The following is a 23,183-nucleotide window of genomic DNA, read 5'->3' on the forward strand; positions in this document are numbered from 1 at the left end:
CTGTAAAGACCCTGTTTCCAAATAAGGTCTCAGATACTGGGGGCTAGGACTTCAACATATGAATTTGGTGGGGAGGGACACAATTCAACCCATAATAAGCCCATTTCCTGAATTTGCCTTTTCTGAATGGCAGCGATTCTAACAGTCTTTGTTAAACATGCTCCCTCAGATGGCAGTAGTGATCAGTTGCTCACTTCTGTCCCATCCCAGACAGTAGGGATTTGGGGGCGTGAAATCACCCCCTCAGGAAAGCCACCTTTGAGCTCCCTTCTTCTCCGCCCTCTCAGAATGACAGGGATTTAGGGAGTTGACTCAGGAGGCATCTGCAAGCAGTAATTTCCAGATAACATTGTTACTGCAGTTACCAAGTTAAGAAAAGCCTGCTCAACCACTACTTGGGCAATTGATAAAGCAATGAAAACAAACAGATTTACTTTTTCCTGTGGAGACAGAATGTTCGTAGGAAGCAGCCCCCACATTCTTTGTAAGCAGTTCTGCACCATGGATTTTCCAGGCGTCCTTAACCAAGCCCAGCTTCTGACTGGCCTGTTTTCCTGTGGTAGTTCATCCTTTGGCTTTGTGGTGGGACTTTATGCCAAGAGAACCCACTGGAGACGGAGAGACAGATCAGGCTGTTGTCCCACATTCTCTCTCCACTAAATCACAGTTTTCTTTCTAGGGAAGGTGGCTATTGTGAAGCTGTCAAACTGAGGCAACTTAAATGGGCTGAAGTGAAGGCTCCTATTAACAATAGCAGCTATCTCTGTCAGATGCAAACTCTGCAGACAGTTACAAGGCAATTTGGCCCTGATAGGTGAGTGATTAAAAATAACAAAAGGCAAGAAGAATGAGAGGGGAAAACCCCTATTAGCGCATGGTCCGAAAACCAAGGAGGCAGCCAAACGTTCCACACTTGAACCTAGCCCCAAGTTAGTGTGGCAAGCCCAAGGACAGGGCATCTTCCCCAAAGCAGCCCTGAATGTTTTCCTTGGCCAGGTCTGGAAATGGAAGGTGGGCGGTGGGGGAGACGGCAGCAAGGTCTGTGTTGTTCAAGGTCTGTGCTGAGTTCTTAATGCTGATGGTTAGAAACAGTGTTACTGGTGGTGGGTGTGTGTGTGGGGGGGGCTCCCTCTGCATGAAAAGGAGCAATGCGGACATTTTTTACAGTGTCGTATCTAAGATTGTGAAGGTTAGACGATAGACAACCAGAAGAGGATTAGGGGAAAATTCTCTCAGCTCAAGGGAACTCTGATTTAAATTGGATTTGTGATCTAACATTTGCATTACCACAGGAGCTGCACACCAGGGCTGGGCCCCGTTAGGAGCCCAGCTACCTAATCCCACGTGTCAGGATCTGGAAAATCGATTAGCTAGTGGAGCACCAGGCCTGGCGTGGACTCAACAGAGGAGAAACCACTGCAATCCTGGGCGGCCTGCACATCAGATCAGCAAGAACTAACTCCTTTTCCCGACCTTAAAGTAGGGAAGAGTTTCAGAGTCCCATTCTATCCGTGCTTAATGAATTGCTGTATAAAACGATCAGTTGAAGACCAACTCTACATCCTCACCACAGTTGCCCCTGTAACTGCTAAAATGAGCCTGCTTCTGTCAGTTCTGACATCCGCTTAGATCAACTCATCCAAATAGTCAGCCCATGTTAAACAAATGTCTGCCTGTGGGTTTTATTGGAGAGTGGGGCAGGGGATTTGTCCTGTTGAGAGGGGTCCTCTGCAGGGACAGATTGCTTTCTTTACTAGCCTCAGGTTTGGAAATTCTGAAGTCAGGGAAGGGTAGAGCATCTTTGCTGAAGGGTTCTTGGCTTGGCCCCCGCCCCATCCAGGCAGCTCTCTTTAATGTAATGCTTTGTCTCTCCTGTAAAAGACAAAGCCCTTTTCCTTTGGTGAAACTTGTGCTGGCTGTATCAATTGCAATTTTTAACCTAGGAAAAATGGAAGGAGAAAGGGATTATGTGGGAAGAAATAGCTGTTCTTCTCTCAGCATTCTTCTCTGCAGATGTGAGTAGGAATGCATCTGAGACCTTCTGCCAATCTCTGTCATGCAGGGCAGTAAGTGGAGTGGTTAGGGACAAACGGGCTTTGGCATCAGGCAGGTGTGGGTTGTCATCCCAGCTCTCCCTCCCCCACTTGACCAGCTGTGTGACTTTTTTTTTTTTTTTGGTGAGGAAGATTAGCCCTGAGCTAACATCTGTTGCCAATCCTCCTCTTTTTGCTGAGGAAGATTGGCCCTGGGCTAACATCTGTGCCCATCTTCCTCTACTTATTTGAAGGATGCCTGCCACAGTATGGCTTGATAAATGGTGCGTAGGTCCATGCCCAGGATCCAAACCTGTGAACTCCAGGCCGCCAAAGCAGGGCACGTGAACTTAACCACTACCCCCCTAGGCTGGCCCATAACTGTTTTTTAATATCAGCTTTATTGAGATTCAGATACCATAAAATTCACCCTTTTAAAGTGTACAACTCAGTGATGTTTAGTAGTCACGGAATTGTACCACCATCACCACTATCTAATTCCAGAACAGTCTCATCACCCGAAAAGAATCCCCAAGCCATTAGCAGTGACTCCCCATTCCCCCTCACCCCAGCCCCTGGCAACTTGTAATCTACTTTCTCTCTATATAGATTTGCCTATTTTAGACATTTCATATGGATGGAATCATTCAATATGTGGCCTTTTGTGTTTGGCTCCCTTCCCTTAGCATAATATTTTCAAGGTTCATCCATGTTGTAGCATATACCAGTATTTCATTCCTTTTTATGGCTACATAAAACTCCATTGTATGGATAGACCGTATCATCCATTCATCATTTATCCACTCATCATTCCGTGGGCATTTTGGTTGTTTCTACTTTATGTCTATTTCTTGATGGCTAATGATATTGAGCATCTTTTCATCTGTTGATTGGCCATTTGTATCTTCCTTGGAGAAATGTCTATTCAGATCCTTTACCCATTCTTTAATCGAGTTACCTATCGTTTTTTTGTTGAGTTTCCAGGCTTCTTGACATATTCTGGATTACTAGACTTTTATTAGATACATGACCTGCAAATATTTTCTCCCATTCTGTGGATACTCTTCTCAACTTCTCTAAGCCTGAGTTTCCTTGCCTAAAAACAGAGAAAGTACAAGTACAACCTCCCAGATTTCTTGGAAAGAGTCAATAAATTGATCCATTAGTGCACTTGGTGAAGTGAATATCTGGCACACATTAAGCTTACCTGGATAAGTCTTAGTTATTATTTGCTAAAATTGGCTAACTTAGGTGTGTTGTGAGACAGAGGCAAGGGGTGAGCCCTCCAGTCATAATTAAACATCTGACAGGTATGACATGAAAGGTTCAGAGTGCTTTGATTTTACTAATAGGTTATTCCTAGAATGCCTGGAGTAGTTTTATTTGGAGTGATTACATTTTTATTTTGAATATATTTTATAGTTCTAGAAATTAGCTGGTAACCACTGGCCAGTGTTGAGATTTTCCACTCTCCATATATCTATATTTATAGTTCTCTCTGTTTCTCTCTCTATCTAGACAGCTAGTTACCCATCTATCACGAATGTGAGTCTGTGAATAACAGGATAGAAATAGAAATACTTGTGGGGGCAAGTATTCAGAATTGCCACTTTCTTACCTAAAGTCAAATCATGAAAGAATAGATCTCTAATTTCCTGAGATGTTTACCTACTATGTGTAAAACCTACACTGATGGCTCTCTGTTGTTGCTTAAACGGCTTTCTTCAACCAGAAACCTGATGATTTCCTCTACAGTAATTCCTTTAATGTTGCTTCTGAATGCATTAATATAAGAATCGGGCTCCAATTTGTCCTAATATCAGTAGTAATAGAAGTAGTAGCATTTATTAAGTACTCATAATCATACTCTTTTTACATATTATTTCGGTTATTCTACACAACAACCGGGCAAAGTAGATATCAGCAGTCTTGTTTTAGAGACAAAAAACAGAGGCTCAGAGAAGTCAATCAGCTTGCTTAGATTTGCACAGCTAGTAAATGCAAGAGCCCGGACTCGACCCCTAGTCCATCCAACTGCCAAGTCTTTGCTCTTTCCTTTATATAGTGTTGCCTCTTAGGAGATCAGATTTACCAGAGCCCTTAATCATTAGGCACCTGGGTTATTTCTGTGTTTCGGCATTAGAAAGCCTTCTAATCCACTGATAAATGGTAGTACATAACAGTTTAGATCTGTATGCCACTCACTTATCAACAGTAGGCCCTCTTCTATCTTGAGAATCTTCCTATTTCAGAAATCCAGCTTGTCTTTTGGAGTCAATGGAAGTGCTAAAATGATGGCCTTATGTGTATTCAACAGGGTCACAGGGTTAAGAAACACCCAGGGTGTGTTGGTGAAGCCACAAAGAGTTCAATTGCAATAAGTTGAAGTTTGGAGAGAAAGGGCCAAATTGCTCAACATGGCTGGCTTTCCACATTAATGTGATTGTGCCATGTGCTATAATTTATAGTGTAAACAAGTTTTCTGCAAAAGCTAAATATATCATGCAACTCATTTAACATGCACAGAAGGAGCCGTTAAATTATTTCAGTCCCATTACTCAAAAGGTTCAAAAAATTCCTCTGTATTAGAGCCAGTGCAGGATTGGCTCTGCAGCCAAGTGCATCAACATAAATGTTGAATTCCCGGGGGAAATGCATGCCTCATACTGTTACTTAGGGAAAATATATGCCCAGACATTGTGGAGCCCCTTCTAAAACAATTCTCATTTTGCTAAAACAACAGGATCAAATTTTCAATCATGTTACCCAGCATCTCTGCATTTATAAAGCTTGCAGGCAAACATGAATGCCAATAAAATGGTGATGTGTTTTTAAAGGATTAATACTTTACGAAATGTGGAAGTGGAAACTGAGGTTTTTCACGCCACTTTCTAATTTTGTCTTTACCTACATGGAAAGAATTCCTTTTGGAAGCCATATGTGATGCCTCGAAACTGTTTAAATTGGAGTAATTATCAGAACAAATGGTATCATTGGATGATATTAGTCTGTTTGTGTGCCTTCTGTCTACCCAATGAATCAACATTAATACAGATTTTTATTGACTTGAAACACAGTCATCTGTGATTCCATTTTTGTTTTAAAATATATGTTTAAAAAATGATCTAACCTTTCTACATACTAAAACATACCTTTATATTGACAGTTTCCCATTACATATTCCTTGTCCTGAAAGGATATATCTTTCTCTATCTAGTTTCTAAAAGGTCTGGAGCAGGAATAGGTATGAAATTTTATCAAGTATATTTTTGGCATCTATTGAGATGATCATTTGGTTTTTATATTTATTGATGATGTGATGTATAATACAAATAGATTTCTCAATATCAAACTGTTTATGCACTCCTGGTATCTGGTAGATTAATATTTTGTGATATACAGTTCAGTTGCATTTTATGTAGATTTGAATTTTCCAGAGTTGAAAAAGTTGATATAATGATATTAATAAAGATTCTCTTTGTACTCAAAAAATTGATCTGCTTCTACTTCTGGCATGCAAATCTATTTGTGGCAAAGATACAGTTCTTTTCCTTTCTGGAACTTTTTCTTTATCATGAGAACACATTTCTCTAGTTTTCCTTTTTCCAAATAAAATGACATCTGATGTGTTCAGGATAATCCAGGCTGAACTGTCTTGAACCAATAATCACAATAGATGATAAAGATTGAGTGATTCATATGTGCTAGGGACTTGAAGTGTGTTATCTCATTTAATAATTACAGAAATCCTATAAGAGTGCTATTATGATCCCCTTTTCACCAAGGTACTCGGAAGTTCAAGGAATTTGATCCAAGATGACACAGCTAGTAAGGGTTTGAACCTGGGCCTGTCTGACTGCAGAGGAAGTGCAGTCCCTACACTGAGTCCTTCACTGTGCTCAGGAGCCACATGCAAGTCAGTTGGCTTTGCAAAGAGGAAAGTTGCTGGTCTCCAAGGACTCTGAACATTGGCTAGTTCTTGCAGATGTGTGTCCTGGGACTCGAGCTATGGCTAGCTTAGCTCACATTCATTATTTCTAGAGAAGAAACAAGTCCATTAGCTATTGTTCTGCTTATAGTAATGATACTCTAGCTTTTGTTAGAACATAAGTCTGTGTGGGCAGCACGTTTGACATGAGACATCAGTAAATGAGTATGTTCATCATGGTACTAGACTCTGAAAAGCAGGTCCAGTAAGGAGTAGTTATCAACTGACTAGGATGTCTGGTGTTGTAGGAGAACAGCTCTGCCATGGATGGCACTGTGGACACCCTGCAGTATCCAAATAGGCCATGTAGGCTGAGGCTTGAACCACAGCTAATCTGAGTCTCGGCAGAACACCTAGTGATCCTCCCAGAACGGGAGAGGACAAGAAGATCTTGAGATGTACTTCAAGGCCATCTCCCACTCGCTCCCCGTCTCCTCTGGGAGGCTGTCACGAGACAATTTTCCATCGCCTTCCAGGTTCTGATGAGGTATGGAACATTCTGTTCTACCCCCTGCTGAATAGACTTGCAGACTATAAAACTCATTAACTGAATTCTAGAACAGGACTCTTCAGTAATAGAATATTCTATAACTTGCTCTGCAGTAGTCAGGCCCCTTTTGTTTGTGTGTCATCCTTTTCGGTGTGTGGGACAAGGATCACAGGGAGCTGGCACCTTTGGCACTTGTCTTTCATTACGTAAGTACTAAACTGTCTGCATCTAGAAGTGAATTGCTGTATCTTTACCAGTTGAATCACTCAGGCCTTGGCCTTGGCCTTGCTCTGTCTTGTATGTGTGTGTGTGACAGATGGTACCCATGCTCACCTGATGGAATGCTCACAGGGATCCTGGGCTACATGTGCCCGAGAAAGTCTTTCCAACCTAGAATTTTATAGGTTGAAATGGTGTCAATATTGGTTATAAGACAATCTACCTCCTTCTACCCTAAACAAAAGTATGTGTGTGGGGGGGAGGGCGGTCATTTTGATGCTACAGAAAAGACTGAGCATATAAATCAGGTAGGATTTTCATAAACAACTGAGAAAGATTGCTGTCAATATTTTAGTTAGGCCTAAATTGTCAGGTTTGACTATTTTGCTTAAACCATCTGAAATAAAATGTGAATTCTTTATGCATCAACATAAAGGAAATCCTATCTGCTCTGTCCATTCAGGGTAAACAGCCTTTCTCCACAACCTTTCTCTAGAAAAGTGTTTGAGAAACAGTTTAAAGCACTCCAAGCTAAAGTGCTGTGTTATCAGTGGCTGAGAATTTGCAGTGCCTCAGATCTAACTAAGAATTGGTCCTTGCCCCCATTGAGTTTAATATAAGGCACAATGGCTGTCAGCATGCACGAGTTGTAGTGCACTTAACAGCAACTTAATATTTCAGTTGTTTTGAAGAGTTTCCTTAGATGGAGATTAATGGACCAGCTCCATAAAGGAGTTCTTTACTTAATCCTTTAACAATTAGGAGCTGATGTACAGAGGTAAGTAATGAAGTACCCTCTGTGTTTGGGAGGTACTTTGTAGGTAACCACAGGGGTTTCTTCTCTAGTCTAATCAGCTGTGGTTGCTCTGAGAAGCTGAAGAAAGGCTAAGAGGGACAACCCCAAAAGGAAGTCTTCATGGCAAGAAATCTGCCTTTCCTCATTAATTGGGAATGGAGCTAACCAGATCTGTCTTCAGAGAGAAAGGTTGAGTACTAGAGACACTCCTTCTGCTGGGCAGCAAAGGTCTTAGTGCAGGTATCAGAGCCTTGGGAGAATGAAGAGACATTCATCGATATAGAGGGGCAGCCTAGTGTGAGGGGATGTGTGCATGCTGTGGAGTTTGGTAGAATTCGTGATATAAATGCAGTGCCCTTGGAGTGGCTAAGAAGACCTTGGATGTCAGGATCATTAGTGTCCCAATTCAGTTGATTCTAATTCCAACGTGTCTCTAAAATCTGGTCCCTTCTCTTCCCCATCCTCACTGTCTATGCTCTGGCCAAGGCCACCACCCTCTGTTACCTGGACTACTGCAATGGTGGTCTAACTGATTCCCTTGCTATCTCCTTCTTTCAGTCAATCTGTATTCTTTGCTCCCCAAGATCTCCACTTCTCACTCTCCATGTTCCTCCCCTGCTTAAAAACTTTGGTTGTTCCCCTCCCCAGTGTTCTTTAGAAAAAGGCATGGCCCATTCTCATTCCAACCTACCTTCTTAGACTCATCCCTTTTCACTAGAGCCTACAGGTAGTGTACTCCAGCCGGACCAAGCATCTCACTCTTCCCGAAACCTCAAGTCTTTTGTTATCTCTGTTTGTCCTACTTACACTGTTCTTTCCTTTCTTTCTCCCCTGCAGTTCATTCTGACTTCAAGGCATTGCTTGAAGGCCACTGCTTCTGGGTAGCCTTCACCAGACTCCCTGGGTAGACTTAGACTTTCCTTCTTTGACTCCCTTCTTACATGCCTCTAACATTGAACTTGCAACACTGCATTACCATTATTTGTTTATGAAGTCTTCGTCCTTGCCAAAGTGCAAGCTTATTAGGGGAAGGTACCATATTACACTCATAGTTACTTCCCCAGGGCCGAGCACAGTCATGGTAAGTAATAATGTTAGTAATAGTAACTATAGAGTCCTTACTAACCATTTTACATACATAATCTCATTTAATCTTCATACCAACCTTCTGAAAGAGGTACTATTTTTGGTTGCATCTTACGTATTAGAAAAGTGAAGCTATGGTAAGTTAAATAACTTGCCCAAGTCCGCACTCAATAAGTTTTACAGCTGGGGTTCAGATTTAGCACAGCCCAACTCCAAAGCCTGTGCTCTTAAGTGCTACAATATTGTCTCACTCACAAATCTAGGCCCAGTAAATGGTCTTGAATGAATCCTTATTACTCCACTTGGATGACTTTCTATATCGTCCAGTATGACTCAAAGGAAATTCATTCAAGATGACTCTTCCAGTCCTACTGAAGAGTGCAACATCAGCTATCAAGATGCATGCTTGGGGGGCTGGCCCAGTGGCGCAAGCGGTTAGGTGCGCGCGCTCTGCTGCAGCGGCCCAGGGTTTGCTGGTTCGGATAATGGGCGTGCACCGACGCACTGCTTGGCAAGCCGTGCTATGGCGGGGTACCATATAAAGTGGAGGAAGATGGGCACAGATGTTAGCCCAGGGCCAGTCTTCCTCAGCAAAAAAGAGGAGGATTGGCAGATGTTAGCACAGGGCTGATCTTCCTCACAAAAAAAAAAAAGATGCATGCTTAGGATAGTTTTTAAGACAAAAGATTCTCTTTTCCCATTTGGAATTATCCCAGCATTTGTTTTCAGGTCCATGCTGGTCCACTGGGTTATGGTCTTCTCTGGGGAAATCCACTCTTAGATGTCCTACACACACCCCTGAAAAATGATACAATAGTGTTTTGGTGTGTGTAACATTCTTGAAAGCCATCTGAATTCTATTAGGGAGCTTGTCATTTGCATGATAACTTGAGTTCCCACATTGGGAGAAAATGACATAACCCAGAGAAATCTACCAAGAAAATGAAAATCAAATTCAAAATAATGACCATGGAGCAGAAAATTGGTATTGTGCTGAATTTATGTGATCAATTCTAAGGAAGTCCAAGGTTGAAGAGGTGGCAGTTTGATACAAGTCAATAGTCATATATATACATCAAGGCTCACATTATTAGCTTTGGCTTATGTATGCAAATAGATGTAAATCCATTTGTACCACATGTATGTCTAGAAAAATGATATTTACTCTTCCTTTTTCCTACTATTGCCTTTTATATACTCAGCACTCTGGCCAAACAGACTACTTGGCATTTCCTGAATCTCTGAGATAGATATTATTTTGATTCTTATTGCACAGAAGAGTGAACTGAGATGCAGAGAGGTTAAGTAACTTAAACTCAGGTTCTCTAACTAAATCCTATGCAATATCCATGGGGCCACAATTACCTCCAAAAAATAAGACTTGACTAGATGAGTTGTTTTCACACTATGTTCCTCTAATCCCTGGGGCACTTCAGAGGTTCCCCAACCTGGCTGTGACCAAAGCAGCACTGCCTTAATCTCTTTTTTATTTGGGGTTCCTTGTAAGATTTCATCTGGCAGGGGGAAGATTCTGGGGTTTAAGAGAGTTTGAAAATCATTAGCTTAAAGCAGGGGTCAGCAAAATTTTTTATGTAAAGGCCCCCATAGTAAATATTTCATGCTTTTCGGGCCATATGTTCTTTGTTACAGCTACTGAACCTGGCCATTGTAGCACAAAAACATAACCAATATGTAAATGAATGGGAGTGGCTGTGTTCCAATACCATTTTCTTTATGGATAATGAAATTTGAATTCCATATAATTTTCATGTGTCATGAAATATTATTCTTTTGATTTTTTTCTCAGCCAATTAAAAATGTGAAAACTCATCTTAACTCATGGGCAGTACAAGAACAGAGGGAGGGCTGGTTTAGACTGAGGGCTGCAGTTTGCCCACCCCTGGACTAGATGGTCCCTAAGGGAACTCCCAGTTCTCTTGCTAAAGAACCAAAGTAACCTTACGAGATATCCATTTTCTGAAACTCCTAGAAGGCCATCAGCTACAGAAGACAATACTTCTCTGATCTGCATGCCCCTGGCAGGGTGCATGATCTAGTATAGACCCAGGCTGTGGGCCCACTGGGCCAGAGGGCCCCGCCAGATGGTCGAGATTTATCCCTATAGAATATAGTATAGATCTTCAAATTGTTTGTCACTGCCACAGCCCTCAGACCTGGATTTTCCAGGATTCCCAGTGGGGTGGTCATGGAATCAGACTTTTAAGTTAAAACCTTGAGAAAATTAAATGCAGCTTCTGCCAAGAAAAAAGCCTGAGCACCTTTACCTCAGGGAAACAGAATGAATGCTTTGAAAAACAGCACCGCCTCTTCCTCACCGCTTGCCTTACTACCAACAAATGATTCAATGCTGCAGAGACTACAAAGCACTAGGTAGGAAAATATATAATTCCCTGAGTAATTCTAAACCAGTCATGTTTCATTTCTCCGAGCCAACTTTATGAAGAGGAAGTGCCCTTTAAGGAGTCAGTAGGACTAAGTTACTATTCTAGAAGAGGGCCCACAGTAAGGCACTGCCTGATGAGAAGGCACAAGTCTTCAGACATCCCACAGACTCTCTGGGATGCCCACCCCAGCTCAGCTGTGTTATCCATTTGGAGCGATAAAAAAACTTACTCTGATTGCTGTCAGTTCTGGATACTTGTGAAGACAATGACAATTTAAGCCAGTCCCCTGAAGACACCAAAACAGTTGAGACAGAAGCTATTATCCCTATTTTTTGTTTAGAGCCTAAAACTCCAGTGAAACAGTGCCCCGCCCCCCCTCCCCTGCACTGGCTCTATCTCCAACACCATTGCAAGTCTAATCTCCCAGTGTGGACTATAGAAAACAAAGCTCAGGCTACCAGATGGAAGCTACAGGAAAGCACAGGGAAATTCCTAACTGGCAGAACTTTAACAATTAAAGCTACTGAACAATAGAAGAGTATTGCCTGCTACCCATCAGACGATGGCTTATGGCCATATGTTGGGGATGTTGTAGATACCTCCACTGGGTGACAAGGTGAAGTAGATAACACTTACAGGCACTTCCAATTGTGAGAGCCAGTGTCCATCTCAGTATCAGTCACCAACATTACAACTATTTCCATAGATACCTAGAAGCTGGAATCCAGCCAATATAAAGTGATTCACCTGATAAGCTGTCTGTCCAGAGGGGCACCGTATTGTATTTCACAAAAAGGTACTATGTAGGTTTGCAAGCCCTGAGAACCATTTAGGGTTTTTAAAATTGCTTCTGAGAAAGGATTCTGGATCAACTAACAGCCTCTGAAGCCCAGCCTTATATACAAATGTTAGAGCCAGGTGTGTGTTGAACTGCCTCCTGAGAGTGGCAGGCCCAAAGACAAGGTGCTCAAGGTGAGCACAACTTCCAGTGGGGGCCATCCCTGGCCTATTTTTCTGTATCTGCAGGTTGCTCCACAGATATAAGGAGTAGGACATCAGAGCCACTCTTTTTTTTCTTTTTGTTTTCACTTGGAATTGTCGGGGTGTTTCCTCTGGCAACAGGCTTTCAAATCTCCAGGGGATCTGTAAACACTCTGGGAGGATCTCAGGAAACCCAAAACAGCCATGATGGGTGTAGAACATTCTGGAAGAGTAAATCCAAGCCCTAAAACTTTCCAAACTCCTTAAGTATCTATGAACCTCTCCTCATCTGTTCACGGGCTTCCAACGATGCTTTCTAGTTGATACCTCTGCCAGTCTCTGGGTGACCATCAGAGCTTTTTATTATTCGAACCTCTACAGCACTATTTCTCGGGTAATACTAATAACAACAATAGCAATAATAACCAAGATGAAAACAATAGCTACCTATATTAACTCCTAGGCAATTTGTATAAACTTTCCAATCCTTCCAAAAATTCTCCAAAGTATGTGTTATTTTTCCTCATTTTAACATGCAAAAAAATTGAGATTCAAAGAGTTTTATTAACTAGTTCAAGAGAGCAAACCCCTTAGAAAATCCTGTATTTGAACTCAGGTCTGTCTGGCTTTCAAACCCTTGCTCTTAAGCCCATGCTGCCTCAACTGAAGGCTTCATTTCCGTAGAACCTTCTGTAATGATGTTTCAAGCCCTCTATTTTTTCCTCTGCAAAATCACCATGTGAAGTGGCAAGGTTTCTGTAATCTTATGATTTTATGAGGAAAACTCACACAAAGTCTGTGATATCAAAGTATCCTAGGATGTCCCAGGGCAAAGAGCCCTCTAAGGCCACCAGGTTCAGCTTGAGGCCCAGAGATTTAGGAACAGAAAAGACCCTGGGTGCAACTCTCCCTTCCTTCTCCAATGCCTCCTCAGACTTCTTTTTGTTCGTTCTATCTCATCTGCCCCAAATTTCATTTTTTGAGCTTTTATAGGATCCTCTCTTCAGAGCAAGGACTTGGTTTTGTTGACACAGTTTTATGGACTATTTTGCTTCTTAATACTGTAGAAATTATAAGTCATAGTAAAAATAAAAACAGAGAGTTTTCGCACAAAGGCAGACATTGTGAACTACTAGATCCTGAACAAACAGCTGAAGTCACTAAGGAAGTCTACTTTGTTCTGTTTTCATCTAATTGAAAAGTGAAAGAACACTTTGTTGTTCTTTAAGATCTCACACACTCAGGCATACATTTATATGAGCATGGTTTTTTCACATTTGGGATACCAAGTGTGTGATGAATTTGTCTATGGAATTATAACCTCATGAAAGGAGATTACCATTTTTTCTGCTGAGACTACCTTAACTGCAATGGGTGTGAATGGTGCTGCTATAATAATTAAATCCAAAATCTTTCATAATCCTATGCTTTCCCTAGAGTAATGTTCAGCATTAGCTGTGGAGGGAAATGCAAACAAGTACATGTATATTCAATAATAAAGCTTAATAGGTCAGGGAAGGAGCAGGATGAAATGAATCCCTAACAACTCCAGAGATAACTAATGGTAGTTTGCCTTCCTAGTAACTTCCTTAACTTGTGTTTACTGAGACTTGAATATACCGATCAAATTGTCCTTTATTAACAACAAAATCCATACCAAGCTTGTTGCATGGTGTTTAATGTCAATCGCTATGCAGATTGGCTGTCCATTTCCAGAACTGTACATGGGAGGGCCTTTCATTTCCATGTTAAAATCACATAGAGATGATTGGAGAGTAAAATCACTGCTGAGCTCGGTTCTCCATGCTCTGGCTCTGGATGGGCTAGTTCTACTTGAAGGCGAATAGCCTGAAGACCACGAGCCTATTCTAGATCCAGCTTTGAGATGCCATGAGACATTTCCTGACTCACCATGACTTACCTTCAGATTACTTGGCAAATAAAATGAAAAAAAACAAAGGCTCATGAAGACTTTGCTTCTGATTACTTGTTGATAGTATTAATGATATACATTATTTCTAACTGAGATGACATATTTCCAAACTAATCATGATGCCCTGCATTGATTATCTGCTTTCATAAAGCAATTCAAATGCATTAGCTCATGTTATGCTCACCACCACTATCTTCCTGTGCAACAGTTTAATTATTATCCCATTTTACAGATGAGGGACACAGATTAGGCTCAGAGACAGTAAATGACTCACTCAAGATATCAGTTTTTGATTAGCCAGCAGCTGAATCCAAATATCTTGACTCCATGTCAATGTGTTTTGTTTTGTTTTGTGTTTTTTTGTTGTTGTTGCTGTTGATTTTATTTAATACACCTGATCCTTTGTAAGTTACATCCTCTAGCAAAACATTATATACTCTCAAGTCTGGCTGGAGATGGTCTGAGTTCCATGTTTGCCTCCATGATTTCCTAGCTGTGTGATCATGAGCAAGTTCCATGACCTCTCTAAGCGTCAGTGTTTCCATCTGGAAAATGGGGCTAATAATAGAATTTCCTTCATTGGGTCCAAATTACATGCTGCTGGTCAAATACTTAGCACCTTCTCTGACACAGAAATTGATCGTCTAAATGGTAGGAATCATTTATTTTGCTGAACACTTAGATGTAAATTAACACATAGACATTGGCTACCTGTATTGAGATACACACACACACACAAACACACGCGCACACCCAGGAAAATGAAGCCCTTTATGACCAGCGTAGGTAGTTTTTAAATATTTGAATTCTACAGCTTATGAGAATGATACAGTCTTCACTTACCACAATGTGTTGTAAAGAATTATTTGTTCAGAGTCATAAGCCTGCAACTGCAGAAGAAATGCCAAGATACATTTTGTCTCCTTCTCTGAGATCTTCAAAACATCCATTAGTCTCTCGAAGGACAGTCATAAATCCTGCAAATTTGGTTTATCTGAAACCAACTCTAACAGTTGTCCTTCCCACCAATCATCCTTTATGTCAGTCTTCGGTTTTCAGACCTCAGTGAACACATCCTGGCCGTATGTGGCTGAGCGTGAAAGTGGAGGAGCTGTGCTTTCTTTGGAGAGTTATTGGATACCCACTCTGACCTGAATCTCTTTCTAACATTTGAACATAATCTCTAAAATAATACATTCCTGTATTTATCAAATTAGAAGCTGCCTTTTGCTTTCCAGCTTCCCTTCTGGAAAAAACACACAGGTGGCAATCAGGAGATGGCAGTTTTAGGATTGGCTCTAGCACCAACTAGCTATGTGACCTTGAGCAAAGCACTTGGATTCTCCGAACCTTTCTTTCCTTGTCTGCAAAATGAAGGTGGTGGATTGTATCATTTCTGGGAAGATGCTGTAAAGATTGTGGAGGTGAATAAGTTGCAACCCCTGCCCACATGGAAACTAGGGCCTGGTGGAGGAGACACTCAGGGGAAAGCAGTGCTGTGATCCAGCCGGAGCTGGGGTGGCGCAGAGGGAATAGGTGTTCTTTCTGAGATGGGGGTTCTTTCTCAAAAGCTTTTGTGGAGGAGGTAGGATCTGACTGAGCTATGGAGGAAAAACAGGGTTGTCAGAGTTGAAGAAGGGAATTCTAGCCAGGGAGCTGAGCCTGATGCTGAGTCTGGAAGCGAGAAAGAGCAAAACATACTCGGAAAATGGTAATCAGTCCAGACAGGCTGGGACTGCCCCCAGTTGAAGCCTGGGGATGAGATTTAAAGCTGAATTTAATAAACAAAAATATAAACACCAATTAGTCTTTGAAGGCTGTGTAACTGGAATTTTGAGATAATAAGTCACTCTTCCTGCTGTAGCTCAGATCTGGAGATAGAGCTGGTGGCACTGGAATTAATATCCCTGTAGAAACAAAAGGCTCCGTGTTCTCCATAAACAATTTTGAAAGTGCTAGTTCATCACCAAAATTCAGACCACTCATATTTTTCAGGTACCTTGCCTTAGGAGAGAAATGGGCTTACATCTGTTGGATCAAGTTTTACAGGAAGGGATTGGTCATATATCAAAAGGTTAATGACTAGCCATTTCTTGCCCAGCTATTTTGTGGCCACCAAGCTGCCACAATGCAGAGGACACTGAAAGGCGGTGGAAGTTCACTGAGCCTTTTGCCTCTGTCATCCCGAGAGCCCCAGCAGGCTTCAACAACAGCCTCTAGAGCTAGGGGCTGTTGTCATGCCTCTATTCTTTCCTGGGAGACTCGGAGCATCTTTTCCTGTAGAGATTCAATGCCACATCCCACCTCCACAGTGATTGATCAGCACATTTATTACGCTTCCAGTAGTAAAAATATATAGACTCCAGTCATCTCTGGAGATGCTGAAATAGTCCTTTTTTCCCCTTGATTTAGGGGAAGGTAGAGAGGGAAGATGTGTGCAGAGTATGACATAAATATAAGAGCTCAAATATCTAATTAGCTGAAAGAATCTTGGTTCCCTCTGCACCTTTGACAGCATTGCAGCTGTCAGATTGTAGCTCCAATATTTTATCCTTGTTGCAAGATGTATCTGAGGATGATTTAGAAAAGATACTTTCTAACACAAATGCCACTCGGCCTTTTTTGTAGGATGCTTGAGGATGACCTGAAGCTGAGCAGTGATGAAGATGACCTTGAGCCTGTGAAGACCTTGACCACTCAGTGCACTGCCACTGAGCTCTACCAGGTAGGAGCAGCTTAGGTCTTGGTTTGGGACCTAAAGGGAGGGAGCTAAAGGAACTAGAATGGTTTTGCCATCCACAAGCCTACCCTCTGCTTCATCTCTGGGCATTGGAGAGAGGGAAAGAAGCATAGTCATAGACAGTCATAGTGTTCCGGAATAGGTTGAATCAGCTCACACTCTCATTAAAGCTATAGTAGGGGATGCTGAACTCTTGAAAACTGCTTTCACCCCCTCCCTTCACTTCCTCCTTGCCAAACACACATACTGGTCATCAATAAGCAATAGAGATTGTCTTTCTCTCTCTTGAACTAAGTATTGTCTTGGCTGAGGTGTAACTTTCCTTTAGTGACTCCAGGGTGAGGTTTTAAACCCACATTCATTAATTAATTAGGGTATAAATGTGACTGCTCCATTCACCTTTCCCAGGTGCACCACTTCAGAACTCAGCTGAGCACCAGTACCCAGCAGCTTGCAGCTTACATGAACCTGCAGGCAAAAAGCATTTGTCAAAAACTTACTGCTGCCCTGTCTTCTTTCATTCTGCATTATAAGTATTTGCAGTACTTTCCACCAAATTAGATGACAGGAATGTGTGTTTTCAGCGTTTCTAATTAGTCTGGACTCCTTGATTTGAAAAGGTCAAGTATCATTCATGAATCAGCAGAACGGCAATGTAGTGTATGGTGTCAAGGATGCTTGTGTATTTTCTCTGTGACAGGGAACTGTCCCACATGTGGGGTCCTTCTGCAGGTGCTTATAACCTCAAATAAGAAACACAGAAGGATTGCCTTTGTTTAAAGCCAATACCTGAGCAAGTTCTTTCTATGGTGAAGTCTGCTAAGTTATAAAACTGGAACCAGACTATTTTAAGGAAAGCTCATGCACTGGTATTTCAAAGTAGTTAACAAATACGGAAATCCACATTCACTAAGTATTTTGTGAGGAGCCCGCAAAGAAAAGCTTAGGAAAAACTCTCAAGGCTCACCTACTCCTTTCTCAGCACAAGCGCAAGAACTCCTACCATTCAGTATAATTTTAAAATGGAATACATCTTCAATGTTATGTGGCCAATGCTATTCTCTACTTTACTTTCTCTACTTTTTTCTGCTTGCGTTTTTGATAATATGTAAATATAGTATCTTTGCAACTTTGGTGCTTTATCAAGAACAAGCACAGTTGTCTCCCAGAGGCTTGCTGTACATTTACTGAATGCAAGCAGTCCCTCTCCTACTTGAGTCCTGGGCTTCAGAGCAAATGTGAAATGCACGCTTAGATTCCAGTGTCTGCCATTCCTGCTTTCTGTATTTAATACACCATTGTATTGGTAAATAAAATTTTAAAAAAATTCTTGATCATTGATTTTGACAGATGCAACATTACTTTTTAATGGAAATATTTAAAGCAGTAATCAACAATAAACGAAAGTAGATTTTGCACATTGACTCCCTCTCTATGTGATTACATAAAAGCAATCTGCTTTTTAGCTTCTCAAGTTGTTATTTTCTGTATTTGCCTGAAGAAGTGGCATCGGCTCTGCTGGCCAAAATTATCTGGGTATTTAGGATGTATGTGGTGACTCTGTGTAAGTGCTGAGACCCTCGGATAATCCTGGTTGGCGAGTGGGAAGCTTTCCATGGCATGCTGCCCTTAGACTGGCACGCCTTCCTCCATGAACCTTCTCATTTGAAGGGGAGGTTGAACTGGGAGACCTAAGGTAAGGCAGAATGACAACTTATTCTCTCTAGCTGGGTCCAGGAAGCAAGAAGTGGGTGCAAGCTTATAAAGATTTGCAAATGAACTTTCCTTATAGAGTTTGAGGACTAGTTAAAAGGCTGGAAGGCTAAAGAACAAGAGAGAATGCTTGTGCAATAGCAGAGGTGACCATGGCAGCAATGTTTGGTGAGCTCTGGCTCTATGAGGCCCAACATTCTTTTTCAAAGGTGCATGGATTGAAATCACTTTCTTTTTCTTATTGTGGTAAATTCATGTAACATAAAATTCACCATTTTAAAGTGTATAATTCAGTGGCATTTATTACTTTCACAAGGTTGTGTATTCATCACCAGTTCCAGAACATTTTCATCATCCCAAAAGGAAACCTCAGACCCATTAAGCAGTTACTCCCCATTTCCCCCTCCCTCTCAACCCCTGACAACAACTAATCTACTTTCTGTCTCTATGGATTTTCCTATTTCATATAAATGGAATCATACAATATGTGACCTTTGTGTCTGGCTTCTTTCACTTACCATAATGCTTTCTAGGTTCAGTCACGTTGTCACTTTGGGATGTAGTACTTCATTCCTTTTTTATGGCTAAATTATATTCCTTTGTATAGATTTACTACTTTCTGTTTATCCGTTCATCAGTTGATGGACATTTTGGTTGTTTCCCCCTTTTGGCTATTGTGAACAGTGCTGCTGTGAACATTTACGTATAAGTTTTTGTTTGAACACCTGTTTTCAATTCTTTTAGGTATATACCTAAGAGTAGAATTGTTGAGTCATATAGTAATTCCATGCTTAACTTAATGAGGAACTGCCAAAGTTACTTTCTTTACAGGTGATATAATATAGTGCCACATAAATAATGTGGTACTATTCCCTCATCTTATAATTGGGACTGTCATACCTGCAGCAATATCAGGAGGAGTGCTGAGAGCTCCCATTTATGGAGCCACCCTTGCTCTGTGCCAGACATTAAGTTAGGTGCTCTGTCTCATTCGAACCTTGCAGCAAACCTTAGAGATAAGTTTCGGTCTTCTGTCTGAGCTACAGAATTGCAAAATAATTCTAGTTGTGGCAGGATGATTGGGGGTAACACATACAAACAAATGCATTGTTGTCCAAGGGCCAGACCACACCATTGGTTTGAGCCGACATTTACTTAGAAACTTTCCTAGAACCCAGTGGCTATATTCATGCAGACATAGTCCAATAAAAAAGCTATTAGCTTTCTGGAGACATCCTCAAACCATCTCATCCATAATCATTGCACCTGGACTCACCTAAGGAGACCTAAATTGTCCAAGTTTAGTGAATACACACCAGTCTTATCCAAAAAGCTCCTAAGACCTTATCCCAAGAGAATGCATTTCAAATGCTTGTATGAAAATGTAAAACAGGATCAAGTAGTGTCAGTTTCTAATTTGACATTTCAGTCACCAGTCTCTCATAATCAGGACAACCTCCCCTTTCCCTGCCCCACCACTGGTGCCTTCCACAGCAGGATTAGCCTTGCTGAGCAGGTGCTGTGCACAAACACTAGTAGAACAATTAAGATGTGTTTGAATGCAAAGTATTATTCCTGCAAATGGCAAAATGGTGCGTGTGGCCACAATGGGCGAATTATAATATACAAATTAAAGATACCAAATGGCTGGCCACAGAGACTAAGGGTTATAAGAAAACATCTTTAATGAAAGATCTTACCTTCTAGTGACTCTTTGAAGTCAGAGATACACAATCACATTTGCACATGGTTTCAATGAAAAAGCAAAAGTGATTGTACCCTGAAAATATTTGTTAAAAGTTTGCGCTTTCTCTCTACATCCCCCTTTGCATTTTGCTTCCTTGGTTGTGACTATTTGGGAAGTGGATATGTCCATGCTGTCTTGTAAGGTGGTGAGGGAGTGCTGGCACAGTATAGGAGAGTGAGCGAGAGCATAGGTGTGTAGTCAAACAGGTTTGTATCCTGGCTCTGCCACTTGCTTGGCGACCTTGGGCTAAATTCCTAAGTGTCTATAAAACGGAGGTAACAGTAGCACCCACTTCATTGGGTCACAGTGAGGATTCAGTGATTAAGTGAATGAATACAGGCAAAATCATTTGAGACTATGGTTGGCACATAGTAAGTCCTCACCACTTTCCATGATCATCATCATCATCATCATCACTACTACTACTACTAACAATCTGAAATGTCTCATAGTCTTTGAGATGCTAGATACATTACTTTCCCTTTTCTCGTAAGAAATGGGATGCTAAAGAGAGCTGCTGAATTAACTACCTGGAACACAGCCAGTATGTGGCAAACTTGAATGAAAAGATTCTGTGTTGTCCTAACATGTCTTACTTAGCTGTGTGTGCCTGGCCGTGAGGAATTGTAAGTGTAGTCATTAAGAGCATGGTTTTTGGAATAGAGAAGCCTGGGCTTCAATCCCAGCTCTATCACATGCTAGCTGCATGACATTGGGCAAGTCACCTAACGTCTCTAAGTCTCAGATCTCTCACCAATAAACTAGGATAAACCAGTCGTGTCTAACTCCTAGGAGTATCGTGAAAATCAAATGAAGAACATGCATAAGAAAATGCTTTGAAAACCACCAGCACTACACAAATAGGTGGTTATTCTTCCTTATGGCCCTTTTAAACATTAACTGGAACCGTCTTCCTTTGGATCCATTGGTAAATAGATATTGCCCTTCATTTTTGCCTTGATGTCCATAGGGATCTGCTAGCAACTGGATTCAATGTCCTAACTGCCTCCCAAAGGCATCCATTGGATATGAATGACCTTTCTTCCCCTTTGAGCCCTGACAAGTTTTAAACCAGACATTCCAGGAAGAAAGTCCAGGTTGCCAATGACACTGTACCAAGTCCTCCAGGAAAATTACATGTCTCTAAAAGAGAGTTTTTCTTCAAAGGACTGACGTGGATGGAGGGTTGAGTCATCCTTTTTAATTGCAGTTCTTACTTTCCCTTTCCTAGCTCTCACTCTGCCCTGGAGAACAGCTGTACTCATCTTGGTTTTCTCTCAGGAGCTCCCCCTGAATGGGAAACGATCATTTGAAGTTGACATTGGACACTGGAATTTTTCAGAGCAGTGTTTGAATCGGATGCAGTGTTTTGTACTTTGTGTCTGCATAAACATACACATTGCAATATATTCTTTTTTTTAAGTTGGATGGTAATAACATGGTTGGGATGTAGGGGCTTCATGATGTCGATTAGCCAGCTGACTGCACTTGGCATCACAGATATAAAAGCCAACCCTGGCCTTCCCCATACAACACTTATTGAATTGCCATTTTAAAGCCATTCGTCCAGGGCAGGCAGTGATGCTGGGATGAGTCCACTGGAGTTTGGCTAGAGAGTAGCCTGCTCCAGTAGGAGAGGCCTCTTGGGAGTGTGTAGGTATGGGGCTCTCTAAATGCTCTCATCTCATAGCGCTGACCCTTCAGTTTTCCTTTCGGTCAAATATTTCTTCTTATGTTTCTCGGGATTAAAAGAACCCCTGAAAATGAGGGGTTAAACCTGGAATTGATTTCCATTTACAGTTGAGAAGCAGTTATTGATGCTGTGCTTGCAGTTCAATAAAAGATCTAAAGATATAGACCTTGTGCTTCTCTTTCAATATAAGCAGCCTAATCAGTCCCAAATGTTTTTTTTAACAAAGAAATTGTATTGACAGGATTATTAAAATTTCTGTCTTTAAAGTTTTAAGCTATCCACAATTTGCCCTATTCCAAAGGCTTCTAGAACGTGTGGTGGCCAAACTCCAGAGCTCCCTCCAACACATATTCATAGAACCAGGTAAACATCTGCTTAGTGTTTCCTTGAATTATATCGTGATGTTTGATGTACACAACTCTAAGCATGTAGTCTGTTATTGTGCTCTGGCGGCTGGATGGTCTGTGATGCCTGGGTTCTGAACACAGGTGAGACCTGTGCATGGCTCTCCCAGGCCCATATCATCTCAGATTGGCATCAAAAGCAGCAGACTTTCGAAGTATAAAGGCTACAAAAGAAATAGGTATTGTTAGAAACCACCTTTAAGGCATTTTAATATTAATACAATCTTGTTATTAATGTGAATTAGACTGAAACTTTAGATGACTTCATTTAGCCCAGTTAGAAGTTCAGAAAATGGATACTATGATTGGAAATGTTTAATTAGTGATCAGGCTCAGCTAAAGGACTCTAGATAAATTTTGCAGTGCTGTCGGTGCTTTAAAAACAGAACTGAACAATTTGAATTTGCTTTGAGCACAAAGGCATTCCAATGAGTTGTGTCTGGATGCAGTATTGTAAGTAGCTCTGATGTACCCAATTTTATTTAATCCAGTCTTCTTTCCTTTTCTGCCTAAGGATCGCCCTGGTACCCTTAGAAATGTGCAGTTAATTCAAAGTGTGTTACTGGGGGTGTGTGGACTTCTCAACTAGATGCTAGTAGCAGAGCTGCACCTCAAACATGTTAACATTTACAGAAAAATATTGTCTTCTTAGCTCTTCCTCTCCACTTGACAATTTTATTTTTTGTCTGAATATCGCTAATTACCTCATACACAAAGCAGCGTGCTTTTAATCCAAGTTCTTGACTTTAGTTTTATATTTAATCCAATTTTGTTTGTTTGTTTTTGTTGTTACTGTCGGGCCAGCTCACTAGCTAGGTTGTTATTCGATAATTGCAGATGAGATGAATTCCATGGTAGCAGAAAATCTGAACGTTCTAGCAGCTTTGGGATGTGTTCCTTCTACCTGTAATGCCTATTGAACTTTCAAAACTTACTAGCCAAGTTAAATTCAAGC

General features: G+C 41.3%; 1 protein-coding gene across 4 annotated transcripts in view; it reads left to right on the forward strand.

The window, feature by feature from the left end:
- AFF2 (ALF transcription elongation factor 2) overlaps positions 1-23,183 on the forward strand; it is a 470,917-nt gene that overhangs the window by 349,227 nt on the left and 98,507 nt on the right. For all 4 annotated transcript variants that reach the window (XM_058534870.1, XM_058534867.1, XM_058534866.1 and 1 more), the window contains one exon: positions 16,560-16,656. In XM_058534870.1, the coding sequence (XP_058390853.1) occupies positions 16,560-16,656 (97 nt within the window). The remainder of the gene's footprint in view (positions 1-16,559; positions 16,657-23,183) is intronic.

Source organism: Diceros bicornis, chromosome X, assembly GCF_020826845.1.
Source record: "Diceros bicornis minor isolate mBicDic1 chromosome X, mDicBic1.mat.cur, whole genome shotgun sequence".
NCBI lineage: Eukaryota > Metazoa > Chordata > Mammalia > Perissodactyla > Rhinocerotidae > Diceros > Diceros bicornis.